Below are 19,095 nucleotides of genomic sequence, written 5' to 3' on the forward strand. Positions count from 1 at the left end.
CAGCCAATTCATTGTTTATTCGTTCAGTCGCTTCTGACTCTTCGTGACTTCATGGACCAGCTCACGCCAGAGCTTCCTGTCGGTCGTCAACACCCCCAGCTCCCCAAGGGACGAGTCCGTCACCTCTAGAATATCATCTATCCATTTTGCCCTTGGTTGGCCCCTCTTCCTTTTGCCTTCCTGTCTCCCTAGAATCATCATCTTCGCCAGGGTGTCCTGTCTTCTCATTATGTGGCCAAAGTATTTCAGTTTTGCCTTTAATATCATTCCCTCAAGTGAGCAGTCTGGCTTTATTTCCTGGAGTATGGACTGGTTTGATCTTCTTGCAGTCCAAGGCACTCTCAGGATTTTCCTCCAGCACCACAGTTCCAAAGCATCTATCTTCCTTCTCTCAGCCTTCCTTATGGCCCAGCTCTCGCAGCCATATATTACTACTGGGAATACCATTGCTTTAACTATGCGGACCTTTGTTGTCAGTGTGATGTCTCTGCTCTTAACTATTTTATTGAGATTCATCATTGCTCTTCTCCCAAGGATTAAACATCTTCTGATTTCCTGACTGCAGTCAGCATTTGCAGTCATCTTCGCACCTAGAAAACCTTTCACTGCTTCTACATTTTCTTCCTCTATTTGCCAGTTATCAATCAAGCTGGTTGCCATAATCTTGGTTTTTTTGAGGTTTAGCTGCAAGCCAGCTTTTGCACTTTCTTCTTTCCCCTTCATCATAAGGCTCCTCAGTTCCTCTTCGCTTTCAGCCATCAAAGTGGTATCATCTGCATATCTGAGATTGTTAATGTTTCTTCCAGCAATTTTAACTCCAGCCTTGGATTCCTCAAGCCCAGCACATCGCATGATGTGTTCTGCATACAAGTTGAATAGGTAGGGTGAGAGTATACAACCCTGCTGTACTCCTTTCCCAATCTTAAACCAGTCCGTTGTTCCGTGGTCTGTTCTTACCGTTGCTACTTGGTCGTTATACAGATTCCTCAGGAGGCATACAAGATGACTTGGTATCCCCATACCGCTAAGAATTTGCCACAATTTGTTATGGTTCACACAGTCAAAGGCTTTAGAATAGTCAATAAAACAGAAATAGATGTTATTCTGAAACTCCCTGGCCTTTTCCATTAACCAGCAGATATTGGCAATTTGGTCCCTAGTTCCTCTGCCTTTTCTAAACCCAGCTTGTACATCTGGCAGTTTTCGCTCCATGAATTGCTGGAGTCTACCTTGCAGGATGTTGAGCATTACCTTACTGGCATGTGAAATAAGTGCCACTGTTTGATAGTTTGAACATTCTTTAGTGTTTCCCTTTTTTGGTATGGGGATATAAGTTGATTTTTTCAAGTCTGATGGCCATTCTTGTGTTTTCCAAATTTGCTGGCATATAGCATGCATTACCTTGACAGCATCATCTTGCAAGATTTTGAACAGTTCAGCTGGGATGCCGTCATCTCCTGCTGCCTTGTTATTAGCAATGCTTCTTAAGGCCCATTCAACCTCACTCTTCAGGATGTCTGGCTCTAGCTCACTGACCACACCGTCAAAGCTATCCCCAATGTTGTTATCCTTCCTATACAGGTCTTCTGTATATTCTTGCCACCTTTTCTTGATCTCTTCTTCTTCTGTGAGGTCCTTGCCATCTTTGTTTTTGATCGTACCCATTTTTGCCTGGAATTTACCTCCGATGTTTCTAATTTTCTGGAAGAGGTCTCTTGTCCTTCCTATTCTATTGTCTTCTTCCACTTCTGCGCATTGCTTGTTTAAAAATAATTCCTTATCTCTTCTGGGTAAACTCTGGAATTTTGCATTTAATTGGGCATATCTCCCCCTATCACTGTTGCCTTTTGCTTTCCTTCTTTCTTGGGGTACTTCTAGCGACAGCCATTTTGCCTTCTTGGTTTTCTCTTTCTTTGGGATGTATTTTGTTGCCGCCTCCTGAACAATGTTGCGAACTTCTGTCCATAGTTCTTCCGGGACCCTATCTACTAAGTCCAGTCCCTTAAATCTATTCTTTACCTCCACTGCATATTCCTTAGGAATATTAGTGAGCTCATATCTAGCTGATCTGTGGGTCTTCCCTAATCTCTTTAGTCTGATCCTAAATTGTGCAAGAAGAAGTTCGTGATCTGAACTACAGTCAGTTCCAGGTCTTGTTTTTACCGACTGTATAGATGTCCGCCACCTTTGGCTGCAAAGGATGTAGTCAATCTGATTTCGGTGTTGTCCATCTGGGGAAGTCCATGTATAAAGCCGCCTCTTAGGTTGTTGGAAGAGTGTGTTTGTTATGCAGAGTGAGTTGTCTTGGCAAAATTCTATCAGCCTATGTCCTGCTTCGTTTTGTTCTCCCAGGCCATGCTTACCTGTAATTCCAGGTGTCATTTGACTGACCACCTTAGCATTCCAGTCTCCCGTGATGAAAATAACATCTCTTTTAGGCGTGTTGTCCAGTAGGTGCTGCAGATCCTCATAGAACTGCTCTACTTCAGCTTCTTCAGCATCTGTGGTTGGGGCGTATATTTGGATCACTGTGATGTTAGATGGCTTGCCCTGAATTCAATTTGAGATCATTCTGTCATTTTTTGGATTGTATCCAATCACTGCTTTAGCCACTTTACTATTAATTATGAAGGCTACTCCATTTCTTCTGTGGTCCTCTTGTCCACAGTAGTAGATCTGGTGGTCATTTGTTGTGAAGTGGCCCGTTCCAGTCCATTTCAGTTCACTGACGCCTAAAATGTCTATCTTTAATCTTGACATCTCACCAATAACCACATCCAATTTGCCCTGGCTCATAGATCTTACATTCCAGGTCCCAATGGTGTGTTGATCCTTAGAACATCAGATTCGCCATTCACCACCAGCACTGTCGGCCGCTAGCCATCCTTTCAGCTTTGAGCTAGCTGCGTCATCACATCTGGGGCTAGTTGAACTCATCCTCTGTTCCTTCCCAGTAGCATTTTGACCATCTTCCGACCTGGGAGTCTCATCTTCCAATGGTATATCGACATATCTCTGGTTGTACTGATCCATTTAGTTTTCATGGCAAGAATACTGGGGTGGGTTGCCATTACCTTCCCCAGGGATCGCATTTAGTCTGACCTCTCTGTCATGACCTTCCCGTCTTGGGTGGCCCTTCACAGTTTAGCCCATGGCATCATTGAGGTGCTCAAGCTCCAGCACCACGACATGGTAACGATCCTTTGCTGAAGATTGGCCAATTTAGGTGCATGGATATCAACTCTCTGAAGAGTTTTAATCAGAGTTGATATTTGTTAAAAAGCAATGGTGCTAAACGCATCCTTGTTTCACCCCCTTAACAGTCTGTATAAAATCAGAAAGGTCCCCTCCCCAGTTACATCTTACTCTAAGGCTGGTTTTATCGTATAGCTTATGAATTAGGAGCAAGAGTCTTTTGTCTATAGAGGATCTGCTCAGAATGTCCCAGAGTCTGACCCTTGAGATATTATCAAAAGCTGCCTTGAAATCAATAAAGGCTGCATATAGATCCAGCCCAGAGAAATTAGTATATTTGTCTGCCAGGTGTTGAAGCACCAAACAATGATCTATAGTAGATCGTCCCAGTTGGAACCCTGCTTGCTCAGGGTTGATTATTCCCTCCTCTATTATCCAGGTTTGGAGTTTGGTGAATAGGTACTTGAGTTTTCCTTGAATTTTAAGGATTAAATGTTGCTAATGACAACACTTTTAAATAAAATCTTACTATTCAGATATGTGAACTGCTTATTCTTATTGTGTATTTTACTATATGATTTTAATATTTTTTCTGTTTGCAAGTAAATAGTCTTATAAAGTGAGATTATGTAAATTAGTCCCATGGAAAAATGGCATAGTGTAAAAACAAATTGATGGTAAATTAAGTATTCATTCTGCTAAGCTAGATCTAATTATCATACTCTGGGTTTTTTCCCATTTTAGCTCTACCTTTCGTATTTACAAAGACTTCTGCCCTTTCATGCACAATATATGTATGTTAGGATGATGCTTTATGCACCTGATGAATTCCTCTATAAGTCCATGAAAACTTATGCTGTAATAAATTTGTTGGTATCCGAGGTGTTGTAAAACACATGTTTCTTTTGTCTGTCTTGAATCTAGCAGCAATTAGTTTAATTGGATGATACCTTTGGGAGGGCATATCTGCCCGTAGTGAGCTCTGTTCTTCTGTGTCCTGGACTGCTGTGGGAGCCATTGATTACTCAGCCAACTCTCATCTGACTTGCCTCCTTTCTTCATTTGCAAATTCTTTCTCACTGTGGTGTTAGATAGATAGATAGATAGATAGATAGATAGATAGATATTACACACACACACACACACAATTTACCTTGAATGAGGCATGCCATTTCCCTGAATTGTATTTGGGACATATGAAGCCAAGAAATCTATAACAAATAATAGGAGCTGGGAATGTCAGTTTATACATTTGGACTCCACTGAAATAAATTATTTTTAAATAATATTTCATTTCATTTATTTATTTATTTTTCATATTTCTTTACTGCCCATCTCATAACAACAACTCTGGGCAGTTTACAACAATTAAAAATAAGGAATCAGCATATTATTAGAATAAAACAATATAAATATACATATAAATACATATAAATATATAAGTACAAAAATTCAAGATATAAAATTCAAGACGGTGAGTAAGAATGTTGTTATTGGTCCTGTCATGGTGCCAACCACCCCAAGATTGCCTATCCCCCCTCCCACCCCAAGCAGGGTGGCACAACCAGGTCTTAACCCTCTTCCGGAAGGCCAGGAGAGTGGGGGCCTGCCTTATCTCCGGGCTGGTGCTATGGCAGAGAAGGCCTTCCTCCTGGACCCTGCCAATCAATAGTCTCATAGGCAGGATCTGTAACATGCCCTCTCTGCCTGACCAGGTGGGACTGGTCTATGTGACGGGGGTGAGGCAGTCCCTCAGGTAACCTGGACCAGTACCATGTAGGGCTTTAAAGGTGATAACCAACACCTTGAATTGGACCCAGAATCAAACTGGCACCCAGTGCAGCTTGCACAGCAACAGTGTTATATGTGCCCTCCTTGGGACTCCCAAAACTGCTCGCGTGGCTGCATTCTGGACCTGCTGTAGCTTCTGGATACTCTTCAAGGGTAGCCCCATGTACAGCGTGTTACAGTAATCTATATGGGAGATGACTAGGGTGTGAGTGACTGACTGGAGGGACTTCTGATCCAGGAAAGGGCGTAGCTGGCGCACAACACAAAGCTGAGCAAAGGCTCCCTTGGCCACAGTTGCCACAGTCGTGAGTCCAGGAGAACCCTCAGGTTCCATATCAGATCTGTCTGGGGCAGTGCCACCCCATCCAGAGTCAAAGATGGTAAATTCCTGGGTGCCAGGGAGCCCCTAACCCACAGCCACTCCATCTTACCAGGGTTCAGCTGGTATGGGAAATATTTATTTATTTATTTATTGCTCAAATTAGCCACCGCCCATCTCCCCCAAAAGAGGGACTCTGGGCGGTTTACAGTAAAATCCAGCACAAAATATAAACATTAAAATCACATAAAACAGTGTAATAAAATACAGTAAATAAATAAAATCCAAGAAAGGTATAAAATCCAGGCTGGTGGGAGGGACTCTAGGGTACGAGCCACCCCCAAGAATGGTTATTCACTTTCCCACCCCGGGCGAGATGGCAGAACCAGGTTTTCAGGGCCTTCCGGAAGGTCAGGAGTGAGGGGGCCTGCCTCACCTCCGGGGGCAAGATATTCCAGAGAGCGGGGGACATTACAGAGAAGGCCCATTTCCTGGACCCCGCCAGATGAAATTCTCTTATGAACGGGGTCCACAACATGCCCTCTCTGGATGATCGGGTGGGGCGGGCCGATGTAATGGGGATGAGACGGTCCCTCAGGTAACCTGGTCCCATGCCATGTAGGGCTTTAAAGGTAATAACCAACACCTTGAATTGGACCCGGAAGCAAACTGGCACCCAGTGCAGCTCGCGCAGCAACGGTGTTATATGTGCCGACCTAGGGGCACCAAAAATAGCCCATGCAGCTGCATTCTGGACCAGCTGAAGCTTCCGGATACTCTTCAAGGGTAGCCCCATGTAGAGTGCATTGCAGTAGTCTATATGGGAGATAAACAGGGTGTGAGTGACTGTTCGGAGGGCTTCTCGATCCAGGAACGGGCGTAACTGGTGCACAACCCGAAGTTGCGCAAAGGCCCTCCTGGCCACGACTGCCACCTGCTCTTTGAGCAGGAGTCATGAGTCCAGGAGAACCCCCAGATTACGCATTGAGTCTGTCTGGGGCAGTGCAACCCCATCCAGAACTAAAGATGACAATTTCCTGGAAGATGAAGCACCATCAATCCACAGCCACTCCGTCTTACCAGGGTTCAGTTGAAGCCTGTTGTTCCCCATCCAGACCCCCACAGCCCCCAGGCACTGAGAAAGGGCAGTCACTCTATCACTTACCTCCCCCGGGATAGAGATGCATAATTGGGTATCATCGGCATACTGATGATACCTCAACCCGTGGTGACGGATGATCTCACCCAGTGGTTTCATGTAGATGTTAACAAAAGAGGAGAGAGAACCGAACCCTGCGGCACCCCACAATGGAGGGGTCGAGGGTCGGATCTCTCCTCCCCTCCTAACACCAACCGGGACAGGCCCTGGAGAAAGGAGGTGAACCAGCACAGAACTATGCCGCCCACCCACAACTCCCTGAGCCATCCCAAAAGGATACCATGGTTGATGGTATCGAAAGCCGCTGAGAGGTCAAGGAGAGCAAGGATGGATGCACTGCCTCCATCCCACTCCCTCCAGAGATCATCCATAAGTGCGACCAATGCAGTTTCTGTCCCATATTCTGGCCTGAAACCTGACTGAAAGGGGTCCAGATAATCCGTTTCATCCAGGGCCCTCTGGAGTTGCAACGCCACCACCTTCTCAACCACTTCCCTAAAAAGAGGAGGTGGGAGACTGGACAAAAATTGTCCAGCACAGTTGGGTCCAGCGATGGCTTCTTGAGGAGGGGGTGCACCAGAAATAGGCCAAGGAATGTCCTCAGAAAGATTTGAATGAGGCAAAAGTTTTATATTGTTGATGCCCTTTCATTTTATTATTTTAAAATATAATGTGGTCAGTGTGATAGAAATGTTGCACTTCTTTTATTGCATTAAATGTTAATCTTATTTTCTTTAATATTTTAATGTATGTTCTTCCTGGTTTGGTGACATTCTTCCTATTTTAAATCAGATATTAATTATACAATGGACTCCCCCAATACTGGAGAATTGCATGACACAATAGAATGATGGGCCCAGGAACTAGAATACAGTAATGCTTTATCAGAAAATGACTACTCTGAGATCAGAAAAAACAGCCCTTCTGACCAAAAGAGTCATCATTGGGACTCGAAAGACACCAGTTGGACCATGACAGTACTGGAACTAAAATATTTCACTCTGGAAATAGGGTAAGAAGCTTACGATTGAAATGTCCTCTGATAGAAACCCAGCCAGAGATCTGATACAGTAAACTATGTTTGAGAGCCATTGAGTGGAATGATGACCCTCCAACAGAATGACAGTCATGGGATATATAATCATGCAGGGGCTGGGGAGTGGGGGCATGATGCAAGTATAATTAGTCACTTCCAACAATTTGTCCAATGATATGGATGAAAAAATGTAACATTTAATCCTTCCGCACAGAAGGAATTCTCACACAATTTTTTTCATCTCATAAACGTGTATATATAACCCGCTACTGATCTGCACCTTCAGCATGCTGGGCTTGAGGAATCCAAGGCTGGAGTTAAAATCGCTGGAGGAAACATTAACAGTCTCAGATATGCAGATGATACCACTTTGATGGCTGAAAGCGAAGAGGAACTGAGGAGCCTTATGATGAAGGTCAAAGAAGAAAGTGCAAAAGCTGGCTTGCAGCTAAACCTCAAAAAAACCAAGATTATGGCAACCAGCTTGATTGATAACTGGCAAATAGAGGGAGAAAAAGTAGAGGCAATGAAAGACTTTGTATTCCTAGGTGCGAAGATTACTGCAGATGCTGACTGCAGTCAGGAAATCAGAAGACGCTTAATCCTTGGGAGAAGGGCCATGACAAATCTCGATAAAATAGTTAAGAGCAGAGACATCACGCTGACAACAAAGGTCCGCATAGTTAAAGCAATGGTGTTCCCCGTAGTAACATATGGCTGCGAGAGCTGGGCCATAAGGAAGTCTGAACGAAGGAAGATAGATGCTTTTGAACTGTGGTGTTGGAGGAAAATTCTGAGAGTGCCTTGGACTGCAAGAAGATCAAACCAGTCCATCCTCCAGGAAATAAAGCCAGACTGCTCACTTGAGGGAATGATATTAAAGGCAAAACTGAAATACTTTGGCCACATAATGAGAAGACAGGACAGCCTGGAGAAGATGCTGATGCTAGGGAGAGTGGAGGGCAAAAGGAAGAGGGGCCGACCAAGGGCAAGGTGGATGGATGATATTCTAGAGGTGACAGACTTGTCCCTGGGGGAGCTGGGGGTGTTGACGACCGACAGGAAGCTCTGGCGTGGGCTGGTCCATAAAGTCACGAAGAGTCGGAAGTGACTAAACGAATAAACAACAAAACTGATCTACACGCATCCTTTCCTAACGTGTGAATGAAGCAAAAGCAGGATCCAGAGGGAACATTCATACACTACATAATTACTCAACCTACGCAGTTCCTGGCTAGGTAGCATTGCATATAAAAAAAAATATAGCTACCTCTAATCATGCTACACTCTCCCCAATCATTTGTTTTTCTCTTCCATCTCCATTACATGCTGTTTGGCGCGCACCCTTCGCCGGGTATGCAGCGGCTGCCGGCTCGTGTGCGCCTGTTGGCGCGCGCCCTGCAGCGGTTTCTCTGCCTTCCTCAACTCTCGTCCCTCCCCTTCCCTTAATTCCAACATCAGTCAGTCCAGCGGCGGAGGAATAACGTTGAAACATTGAGATTGCAAAGAAAAAAGTCATCCCCCTCCCCTCTCTGGTCTGTTTTGCGGAGGGATCTCTCTAGTCTACAGAAGCGAAAGGAGGAAGGGTGCGCGCGTGAGCGATGCGAATCTGTTGAAGCTCGGTGGCCGTTACTTCAGGGAGGCGGCAGTGGGTGTGCACCCGCAAAAGGAAAATTAGTCCCTAGAAGGGAAGGGTGGTAGGGCTGGGGGAGTGGCTGGTAGGACTGCTACTGGAACTGAACTACTGGGGGGGGGGGCGGAGGGTACGGAGATGGTAAGGGTGGGGGTAGAGGAGGAGCAAGTAATAAGGGATTAAGGGGGGGGCGAAGAAGTCGGCTGTTGTGTGGGAGTGAGTGAGGGGCTGAGGTTGTGGAAAAAGCAGTGGGAGGGAGAGGCTGGAGCTCCGAGTAGCCTTGGAACCGAGGGGGAGGGATCGATCAATTGCGAGCTCTAAAGACTAGGCAAGGGGGTGGGGTCCTGCTTCATTTTTGATGGGTGTTGCTCAGTTACCCATAAAGTAGAGAAGGTACGGGGTGGGGGATAGAGGTGGCGCGGAAAGCGACTGTGTGAGATTTTTGGGTGGGGTGAGTGGAGGAGCCGGCGGTCGTCCTATCTCCGTAGGGAGGGGGGAGCGGGGGTGGGAATCAGTTTGGATAGGAAAGGACGGTGATTTCTTCTGAGCTTGAATCTAGAGAGACATACCGAGTGGCTGGGAAGGAGAATGCGATTTCTGCCATTCCTGTCACACGTACGTTTTTGCTGGCCGGGGGGTAAAATTAGCTGTCGGGGCGAGTTTCCTTGAAATTTGCTCCGATTCGCATGCCTGCGGCTTGCCTGCTTGTGGTAGTGCAGCTTGGAGAGGGTGGGGGGAAGTTTGCGGCTGATGTAGGATCGTCGTCGGGTTTCTCCTTTCTCCTTCCCCTTCAGCACGGAAAGAGGAGGAAGAAAGAGTCAATCGCAGCCGTAGGGGGAAAAAAACCAAGAACGTCCATGGCCTCCCGACCGCTCCGTTTTTGGACGAGGTGGATAATGAAATCTTTGTTGCCACAGCTCTGACTACTTTTGAATTTTATTTGGGAACCGGCCAGGGTATATTCTTCCTGAAGTCGTTGGGCATTTCACGGAATTACCGCAAAGAAGAAAATCTAACCTTTTATAATTCAGATTTTTTTTTTGTTAAAAACCGCTTTTAAAACATGGAAAATGAGATATTCACACCTCTTTTGGAGGTCTTCATATCCAGCCCACTTGTTACCTGGGTAAGCATTTGTTGATCAGTAATGGAATTTATATAAATGATTTCTTGCCAAGTACAGAGACAGAATTCATGACATAGTGATGGTAATTATGTTCTAGGTTAAGACATTTGGACCATTAGCTGGACAAAATGCAACCAACTTGGAAGAATATGTTGCACTTCTAGATGGAGTTTTCTTGAATGAAGTCATGCTGCAAATGTAAGTTGTTCCTCTGTGTTCGTTGCTTTTAAATATTTTGCTTTTAGTGATTCCTCCAAGGACGTAGCTCGCTCTGTGACCTTATTTTCAGGTTATGTAGAAACATAGTTCAGTGTCTTACCATATTCCCATTTTATACCTTGATATTTGATTTTATGGCGTAGAAGTATGCTGCTTTACTGTACAACTGTCCTTGATGTACATATAAATCTGTGTGATTTCAGCAAAAAAAAAGGGGGGGGGAGAGAAGAAATATCAGGCAGAAATAATAAATAAAAGGTTAAGCACTGCACCTTGCCTGTGCATAATAATAACCTGCCTCTATTATCAGTGGCTCATTGGTGGCTCATCCCTGTCTCCTAACAGAGCATGTGGAATAGCAAAAGCCTGATCTTAATCAATTGTTTATTAAAATGTAGTGTATTATAGCTATATCCTGATTCTAGAAGTATTTATTTGAAAGTAAATTACATTGATTTCAACTGGGCTAACTACAGCTTTAACATATTTATTCTGGGCTGTAGTATATATTGAAATACAGAACAAAAGTATGGAGGATTTAACATGCTCCAATTAAGGACTATACATTTTCATTTGGGTACATGCATTTTACAGTAATCATTACGAAGTTCAATTAGTCTTTAGTTCATGTTAGACTTTATGGGTGAGTGATATTTTTGTTTTTTTTAAACTACATTCACTGATAAAGATAAGTTTCTTTTATTTATTAGTGATAAAATACTTCAGAACACTGCTTTATGAAATAAATGGAAGGTAATGATTCCATTGCATTGTATTTTATTCAGTAATACAATTGAAATACGTTTTTAGTGGATCTACTACTGTATTGAAAAGGCTTAGATTTGTGCCCAAGACCCAGTCTTACATAGAAGCTTTACATTTAGGTTTAGATGAGATTTCCCCAACTTGGCCATGATAGCTGAACTAAGGAGAGTTGATAATTCAATACTTCCTCAGAGTATTAGGTTGAAGAAGACTGATTTAGATATGCTAGCTTCTTGTGCTGCACATTCACCCAAGATCCATTGCTCAGAGACCAATGATCCAACATGTGGGAATCATCATACATGAATCATTATCTGTGGATACATATGACACAAGAATTTGTTAAATCTTTCTGACCTAAGAGTACTCAAAGTCTTCAAAAGTAAGCACAATTGCAGTTAGCAATGGAAAAGTGAGGCATTTGTCAAGTTTTATGGATTCAGTGAATAGTACTAGCAGCCAAGTTGAGGAAGCTAGAGATAACAGGGATTTTTTTTTAAATTGTTAATAAAACTGCATTACTGTAATGTTGCTGACAATACTTTTAGGTTGGGGTCAGGAACTTTTTCTGGCTCCTGGCCACTTTGTGAAATTGTACATGATGATAAGGGGAGCAGAAAAAATATGATAGTATGTAAGAACTTGGATAACATTTCAGCGGTTTCTAATGATTTCATATTATTAAAGGTGCTTGACTATGGTAGTGGAGAAGAGAGAAAAGTCATTTTAGTATTGACTGACTGATGTTTTGATCTGTGATTACCTGGTGCTTATAAAGGAATTTAGTGACATCAGATTCCAATTAAAAAAAGTCAGTGTGAATTAATCAAGTCTGGTTGGGCATCTTCTGAGGGGTGGGGGACAACAACTCAACTTCCCAATCTTCTGGGGAACTATCAGATACCATCCAGTGACATAGTGGCATCAACAGATAGGACATGACTGACATTTGGGGAGGGGGAGGGGTTAAGGGTAGGCATGTGAATGGGAGGTCTCTGAAGGGCAACCACTACAATCTAATCCTTAACTCTCCTTGTCCAGACCCAAAACATGACACAAAATTTTGTTGCTAAAATTCATCTGGGAGGTGCATGCAGGTTGTGGATTGCCCACTATTTTGTAAATAATAATATAAGTGATAATAGAAGCTGGAACTTTGCAGCTTTCCAACTTCCAATTTGTTTTTTTTAATTATTATTATTAAAAGAATATAAAGAAAAAAAACGAAGCCTAGAGAGACAGGGAGATCCTATGAATATCAGATTGCCTACCCTTCTCTAAAGCCAGTTTATTCAGGATCTGTAGTTTGGTCACCTCCACCATGTTAGGGCAAGCTGGCTGGACTGTTAAAGGGCCCTCATTTGATTTTGCAGTGTCAGGCTTCTGAAAGAAAGAAAGGAAATAAGAGTTTTTCCTGTGACTCAGTAGATGAGGCCATGGCTATATCTTATAACTGAGAAGGCACTTCCCCCAGTGAAGTAAACTGAGATTCGTCTGCTGTTTTCTGGACTGAGGGCCATGTGTCATGACAATAAGAGGCCGTCAAGAGGTTGGCAGGGGCTATTTAGGCCATCAAATCCAATTCTAAACTCTGTGCTGGAATCCAGAGTAAAGCATCCGTGGCAGAAATTCTCCATCCTTTGCTTGAACATATCCAATCAAGGAGAGCTCTATTTATCACTTTCTTGGTAATTTGATCAAAAGAAGCATGTTGCTTTTTACATTAGAGATGTAATGAAGGGTTAGCCAGATAATTCAAACAGAATAATGTATAGAAAACATTTCTCATTGTTTTCTCTCTGGTTGTAAAGGGGGTGCAAGTGTTGAACAGCAAAAGAAGGTATAAAGAGCAAAATAAAGTATAAAAATATTTCTGTATATGGCTATCCATTGTGTCTAGTAATGGATATTACTAAAGGCAAATTTTAATTACATTTAATAAAAAAAAGTCTGGGTGATAATCAGTTTGCTGGGTATTTTTTAAATAAAGCAATTAATATCTTCTTGATTTATATCCACAATAAGATATATAAAGTGTTTATTGGCATACTTCCACAAATGGTTTGCTTATAGGAATATAAAATGCTCCTCAATATCATACTAACTTAGGTATTCCACTTTGTTGTTCCTGTTCTACAATTTTTTATATTCCAGTTATGTAATCTCCACTAATCAAGACTGTATAGTGAATTGATATTTCAAATCTAACTACAGTAGTTGATAAACGAGATAACTGCTATGAAGATGTCTGAGCAGGTTTAAAAGGCAGAGAAGCCTGTTCAGCTTGTTCACTATTTGTTTTCTAATGATCTTTTAAAAAAGGAATTGATTGATGATGTGCCATCAAGTTGTGTCAACTCTTAGTGACCACATAGATTTAGATTTTCTCCATGACTCTCTGTCCCTAACCTGTTCCTTCAGGTCTTCCAATGGTATATTAATTGCCACTGTAACTGAGTTCATCCACTTGCTCTGCATGTCCTCTTCTCTTTCCTTCCACCTTTCCCAGCATTAGAGCCTTCTCCAGAGAGCTAGGTCTTTGCATCATATGTCTGAAGTAGGATAATTTGAGCCTAATCATTTGTGCCTTGAGTGAGAACTCTGGGTTGATTTGTCCAGTGATTCGTTTCTTTATTTTCTTGGCTGCCCATGGTATTCCCAGGAGTCTTCTCCAACACCAAAGTTCAAAAGTGTCAATAGTCTTTCTATCTGGCTTCTTCTAAGTCCAACTTTCGCTTCCATGGAATGTCCAAGGGAATACCATTGCTTGCACGATTCTGATCTTTGTAGTTGTAGACACATCATGGCACCTGACTGTTGTGGCTGCTCTACCAAGTGCTAGTCTGTGGCATATTTCTTGGCTGCTTGTTCCTTTACTGTTGATGGTTGATCCTAAAAGACAGCTGCCCGCCACTTCGGTATCTTCATTGTCATTTCTATGGCTGGTTGTTAACCTGTTGTCATTAGTTTGGTCTTCTTTATATTTAATTTTAGTCCCGTTTTTTCACTGTGCTCCTTGGCTTTTAGTACCAGAGCTTGCAGATCCTTTGCATTTTCAGTTATCAGAGTAGTGTCATCAGCATAGTGCAGGTTATTGATGGTTCTACCTCCAGTTTTAAAACCACACCCATCTCTTCCAATCCAGCTTCCTTTAATATATATTTAGCCTAGAGGTGGAATAAATAAGGGAGAGTACACAGCCTTGTCTTACTCCTTTACCAATCTGGAACCAGGCTATATCATGCGTTTGTACTAAAAATAATGTAATGTTGGTTACAAAAAGCAAATATTTAAATTTTTATGGTATTTGCCATAAACTGAAGAATAATGATAATTTTATTTTAAATTTATAGAAAAAATAAGATTCTACTCAAATCTAGAAATTATTAATAAAAATATCAACATTTATTTATTAGATTTATATCCCACCTTTAATCAGGAGCTCATGGCAGCATAACTAGAGCTCCCTCCTCCTATTCCCCCCCCCAAATCTTTGAAGTAGGTTGGGCTGAGAAATTGGCCCAAAATCACCAAAAGTCAAAAACTTAAACTGCAGTTCTATATCTTGCTTGCTTGCCATCAAGTCAGTGCTGACTCTTAGAAAGCACATAGATAGATTTTCTTCTTGATGATCTGTCCCTAATCTGGTCTTTCAGGTCTTCCAGTGGTACACCCATTGCCACTGTAACTGAGCCCATACACCTTGATGCTGGTCATCTTTTTCTCTTTCTTTCCACCTTTCCCAGCATTAGAGCCTTTTCCAGAGCTAGGTCTTTGCATAATGTGTCCAAAGTAGGATAATTTAAACCTGGTCATTTGTGCATCAAGTGAGAACTCTGGGTTGATTTGTTTGAGGATTTGTTTTCTTGGTTGAGTTCTGTAGATACTTACCTGGTAATTAGTCCCATTGGACACAGTAGGGTTTACTGTAAATAAATATGCATCAGAGTATCCTGTGAGTGACCTAAACAACCATTTTGCCTTCCTGTATATAAGACAATCCCATATTAATTATGAAATGTAATAATATCTTGATTAGAATATATCTTCTAGCCTAGTTTTCATAGTTTTATTCCATATTTCAAACTATTAATAGGCTACAACTGTTTCTTATTTAATAAGTCAACTGGCCTGGTATTGTAAGACTTCCTAATATAGAATATAATATAACAGTAATATCTACAGTTGGGACCAGAAATACTGGAACAAGGGTAACTGTTTTGGCATTTGGCCTCTGTACACCACCACATTGAAGTTGAAAGGAAACACACCTAGATGGGAGCGAAGTCAGGACTTTCAGCTGTAATTCAAGGGGTTTGACAAAAGTGGGGCACTAACCATTCAGGAAGTACAGCTAGTGGCATACACACACCCCCATCGTTGGTGGCTCATAAGTAATGGAACAAACCAACATCATTACAAACATAAGGATTGCCTTTAATACCTGGATGAAAATCCTTTGCAGTCAATGACTGCCTGAAGTCTGGAACCTATGGACATGACCAAATGCTGAATTTCCTCCCTCCAGATGCTTTGCCAGGCCTTTACTGCAGCTGCCTTCAGCTGCTGCTTGTTTGTGGGTCTTTCTGCCTTCAGTCTTGTCTTCAGTAAGTGAAAAGCACGCTCTATTGCATTGAGATCAGGTGACTGACTTGGCCATTGAAGAACATCCCACTTCTTTGCCTTGAGAAACTCTTGGGTAGCTTTTGCTGTATGTTTTGGGTCATTATCCATCTGCAATATGAAGTGGCGTCCTTTCAGTTTGGCAGCATTTGGCTGAATCTGAGCAGAAAGTATAGCCCTATACACTTCAGAATTCATCCTGCTGCTTTTATCAGCAGTCAGGTCATCAAGAAACATCAGTGACCCAGTTCCATTGGCAGCCATACATGCCCATGCCATAACACTGCCTCCACCATGTTTGACAGATGATGTATCCTTTGGATCATGAGCTGTTCCTTTCCTTCTCCATACTTTTCTCTTCCCATCATTCTGGTGCAAGTTAATCTTGGTCTCATCAGTTCAAAGAATCTTATTCCAGAACTGGGCAGGCTTTTTAGGTGTTTACTGGCAAAGTCCAATCTGGCCTTTCTGTTCTTGAGCGTTACCAGTGGTTTGCACCTTGTTGTGAAGCCTCTGTATTTACATTCATAAAGCCATCTCTTGACTGTAGATGTTGACAATGACATGCCTACCTCCTCAAGAGTGTTCTTGACCTGGCTAGATGTTGTGAAAGGGTTCCTCTTCACCATAAGCAGAATTCTGAGGTCATCCACTTTAGTTGTCTTCCGTGGTCTTCCAAGCCTTTTGCTGTTGCTGAGCTTCCCAGTTAATTCCTTCTTTTTCAGGATGTTCCAAACTGTTGTATTAGCTACTCCCAATGTTTTTGCTATCTCTCTGATGGGTTTATTTTGTTTTCTCAGCCTAATGATGGCCTCCTTCACTCACATGGACACCTCTTTGGACCTCATGTTGAGAGTTCCAGTGAGCAGCTACCAAATGCAAAAGTAACACTCAGAACCGCCTCTAGGCCTTTTATGTGCTTGATTGGTCATGGGGTACCCAGGAAACAGGCCACACCTGGCCATGCAGCTAATTGCCAGCCATTAATTCCATTACTTATGAGCCACCAACGATGGGTGTGTGTGTATGCCACTGGCTGTACTTCCTGAATGGTTAGTACCCCACTTTTGTCAAACCCCTTGAATTACAGCTGAAAGTCCTGACTTCACTCTCATCTGGGTGTGTTTCCTTTCAACTTCAATGGTGTGTACAGAGGCCAAATGCCAAAATAGTTATCCTTGTTCCAATATTTCTGGTCCTGACTGTATTTTTACCTATTTGCTCGATGCTCTTTATCTTGTCTATTCTAAACAAAGGCCTTTTTAGTAGAAAAATATAGATGTAGAGATAAATGATCAGACTCTTGAAATTACAATTTCTGAATTTCAAAAAACTACATATGTCAGGAATAAGGCAAAGGATTGTACTGTGGAGCAGACCTATAAGATTTAAGGCCCAGATATCTTACCGTATATACTCACGTATAAGCCCATACACAGATAAGCCGACCCTCAGATTTTAAACCAAAATACCATGAAAAATGTGCCACCCACAGATTAGCTAGCCAACCTGCATTTTTCGCAGTATTTTGATTAAAAATATGAGATTCTGCTTATCTGTGGATAGGCTTATATGTAAGTATAGAAAATACTTTTAAAAAGTATTTTTTAAACAGTATTACCGTACTTTTAAAAAATATTACCGTATATACTCACGTATAAGCCCATCCGCAGATAAGCCGAACTTGATTTTTGGATGTATTTAGGGACCTAAAATTCTAAACTTATCCACAAGTATATACAGTATGTGTTTAGTAGCCTAGATGTGACTTAAGCTCTGCCATACACGATATAAATTATTGGATTGTTTAGCAGTGCATTCCTATTAGTGAGGCAAAGTGGCTGACCTACTAATGGCCACAATCATGTGCGTGCACATCAGTTTCTGTCCAATTCAAATTACCAGTGTTGGTGTCAAAAGAGAATTCTCACCTCACTGGAATTTGCAGCAAAGGGAGAAAAGTGTTGTCCCTCTGTTATTTAGATTTATTGACAATTAACCATACAGAAGAATATCTATAGAAACAAAATATGTATTTTATTACATTATCTAGGGACTTGGAATTATGCCTTTATTATTCATAATTGTTGAGTTTAAACCAGGGGGAGTAAAAAACATCTTCTGTATTATCATGATATAGCTGTACTTTTTGTCAAGTTTTCTGTTAAATCAATTTTCCAGCATATTTGCTGCCATACAGAAATATTCAAATCGTTTCCTATTTTCATTATCTTGCTTCTAACTGTCTGGTTGTAACCAAAAGAAAACTACAGGCAGTCTTCACTTATCAACCATTCTTTTAGTGATGGTTCAGACTTACAGTGGTGCTCAAAAAACTGACTTACAACAGGTTCTCATACTTACAACATCCGTTGCAGCATCCCTGCAGTCATGTGATCATGGTTTGGGCACTTGACAACCAGTTTGCATTTATGACCATCGCAGCATCCCATGGTCATGTGATCACCATTTTCTACCTTCCCAGCCAGCTTCTGTCAGCAAAATCAGTGGGGAACCATGTGATTTGCTAACGACTATGTGGTTCACTTAGTGCCTGCGGTGATTCGCTTAACAACCGCCCCAAAAAAAGTCATAAAATTGGGTCAGATTCACTTAATTGCTGCTTTACTTAGCAACTGAAATTCCGGTCCCTGTTGTGGTTGTTAAGTGAGGACTACCTGTATCAACTTTTTATGTTTCAAGGTGTTGTTTGGATTAGCAAAAAAACTTAGTAAGGCCAACTTAGGATCTAATACAGTGACCTAAATTGTGATTTCTCTTATTTTAATTAAACTATCAGTCCAAAAAGACTGAACTTTATAAGACCACCACTTACGATATTATGCACCTATTTTTATCGCGCGCGTGTGCTCTCTCTCTCTCTCCCCAACACATAGACTTGTACTAGAATTTATCTTGTTCAGTTTCCTTGCTGTTAAGTACCATCTATACAATTCTTTCATTGTATTTTCATAATTTTGGCTGAAATAATTTCAATTATTTTCTCTGCCAGCTGGATAACCATAATATAAAAGATAAAGGGGCTTTTATTTCAGATTTCCATATTGCTTTTAACCCATTCAAAACGTTTGTCTTCCTCTTATAATAGAACACTGTACATTTTTAAAATTCCCCCTTTCCCCCTATTAGGTAATGAATTTAGCCAAATTTCAGATTTAGTCATCACTTGCTTGTATTCTAACTGTTGGAACTGCAGTAAAATGCAGAA

General features: G+C 41.8%; 1 protein-coding gene across 3 annotated transcripts in view; it reads left to right on the forward strand.

Annotated features, from left to right (window-relative positions):
* Nucleotides 1–9,625: 9,625 nt before the first annotated feature.
* The window catches only part of CCDC88A (coiled-coil domain containing 88A), a 100,008-nt gene continuing 90,538 nt past the window's right edge, over nucleotides 9,626–19,095 (forward strand). For 2 of the 3 annotated variants that reach the window (XM_063301276.1, XM_063301283.1), the window contains exons 1-2: nucleotides 9,627–10,259; nucleotides 10,357–10,457. In XM_063301276.1, coding sequence (XP_063157346.1) covers nucleotides 10,197–10,259; nucleotides 10,357–10,457 — 164 coding nt within the window. In that variant the 5' untranslated portion in view covers nucleotides 9,627–10,196. Of the gene's footprint in view, nucleotides 10,260–10,356; nucleotides 10,458–19,095 lie in introns of all 3 variants that reach the window. The other variant, XM_063301292.1, reaches the window with a different exon arrangement.

Source organism: Candoia aspera, chromosome 1 (assembly GCF_035149785.1).
Source record: "Candoia aspera isolate rCanAsp1 chromosome 1, rCanAsp1.hap2, whole genome shotgun sequence".
Taxonomy (NCBI): domain Eukaryota; kingdom Metazoa; phylum Chordata; class Lepidosauria; order Squamata; family Boidae; genus Candoia; species Candoia aspera.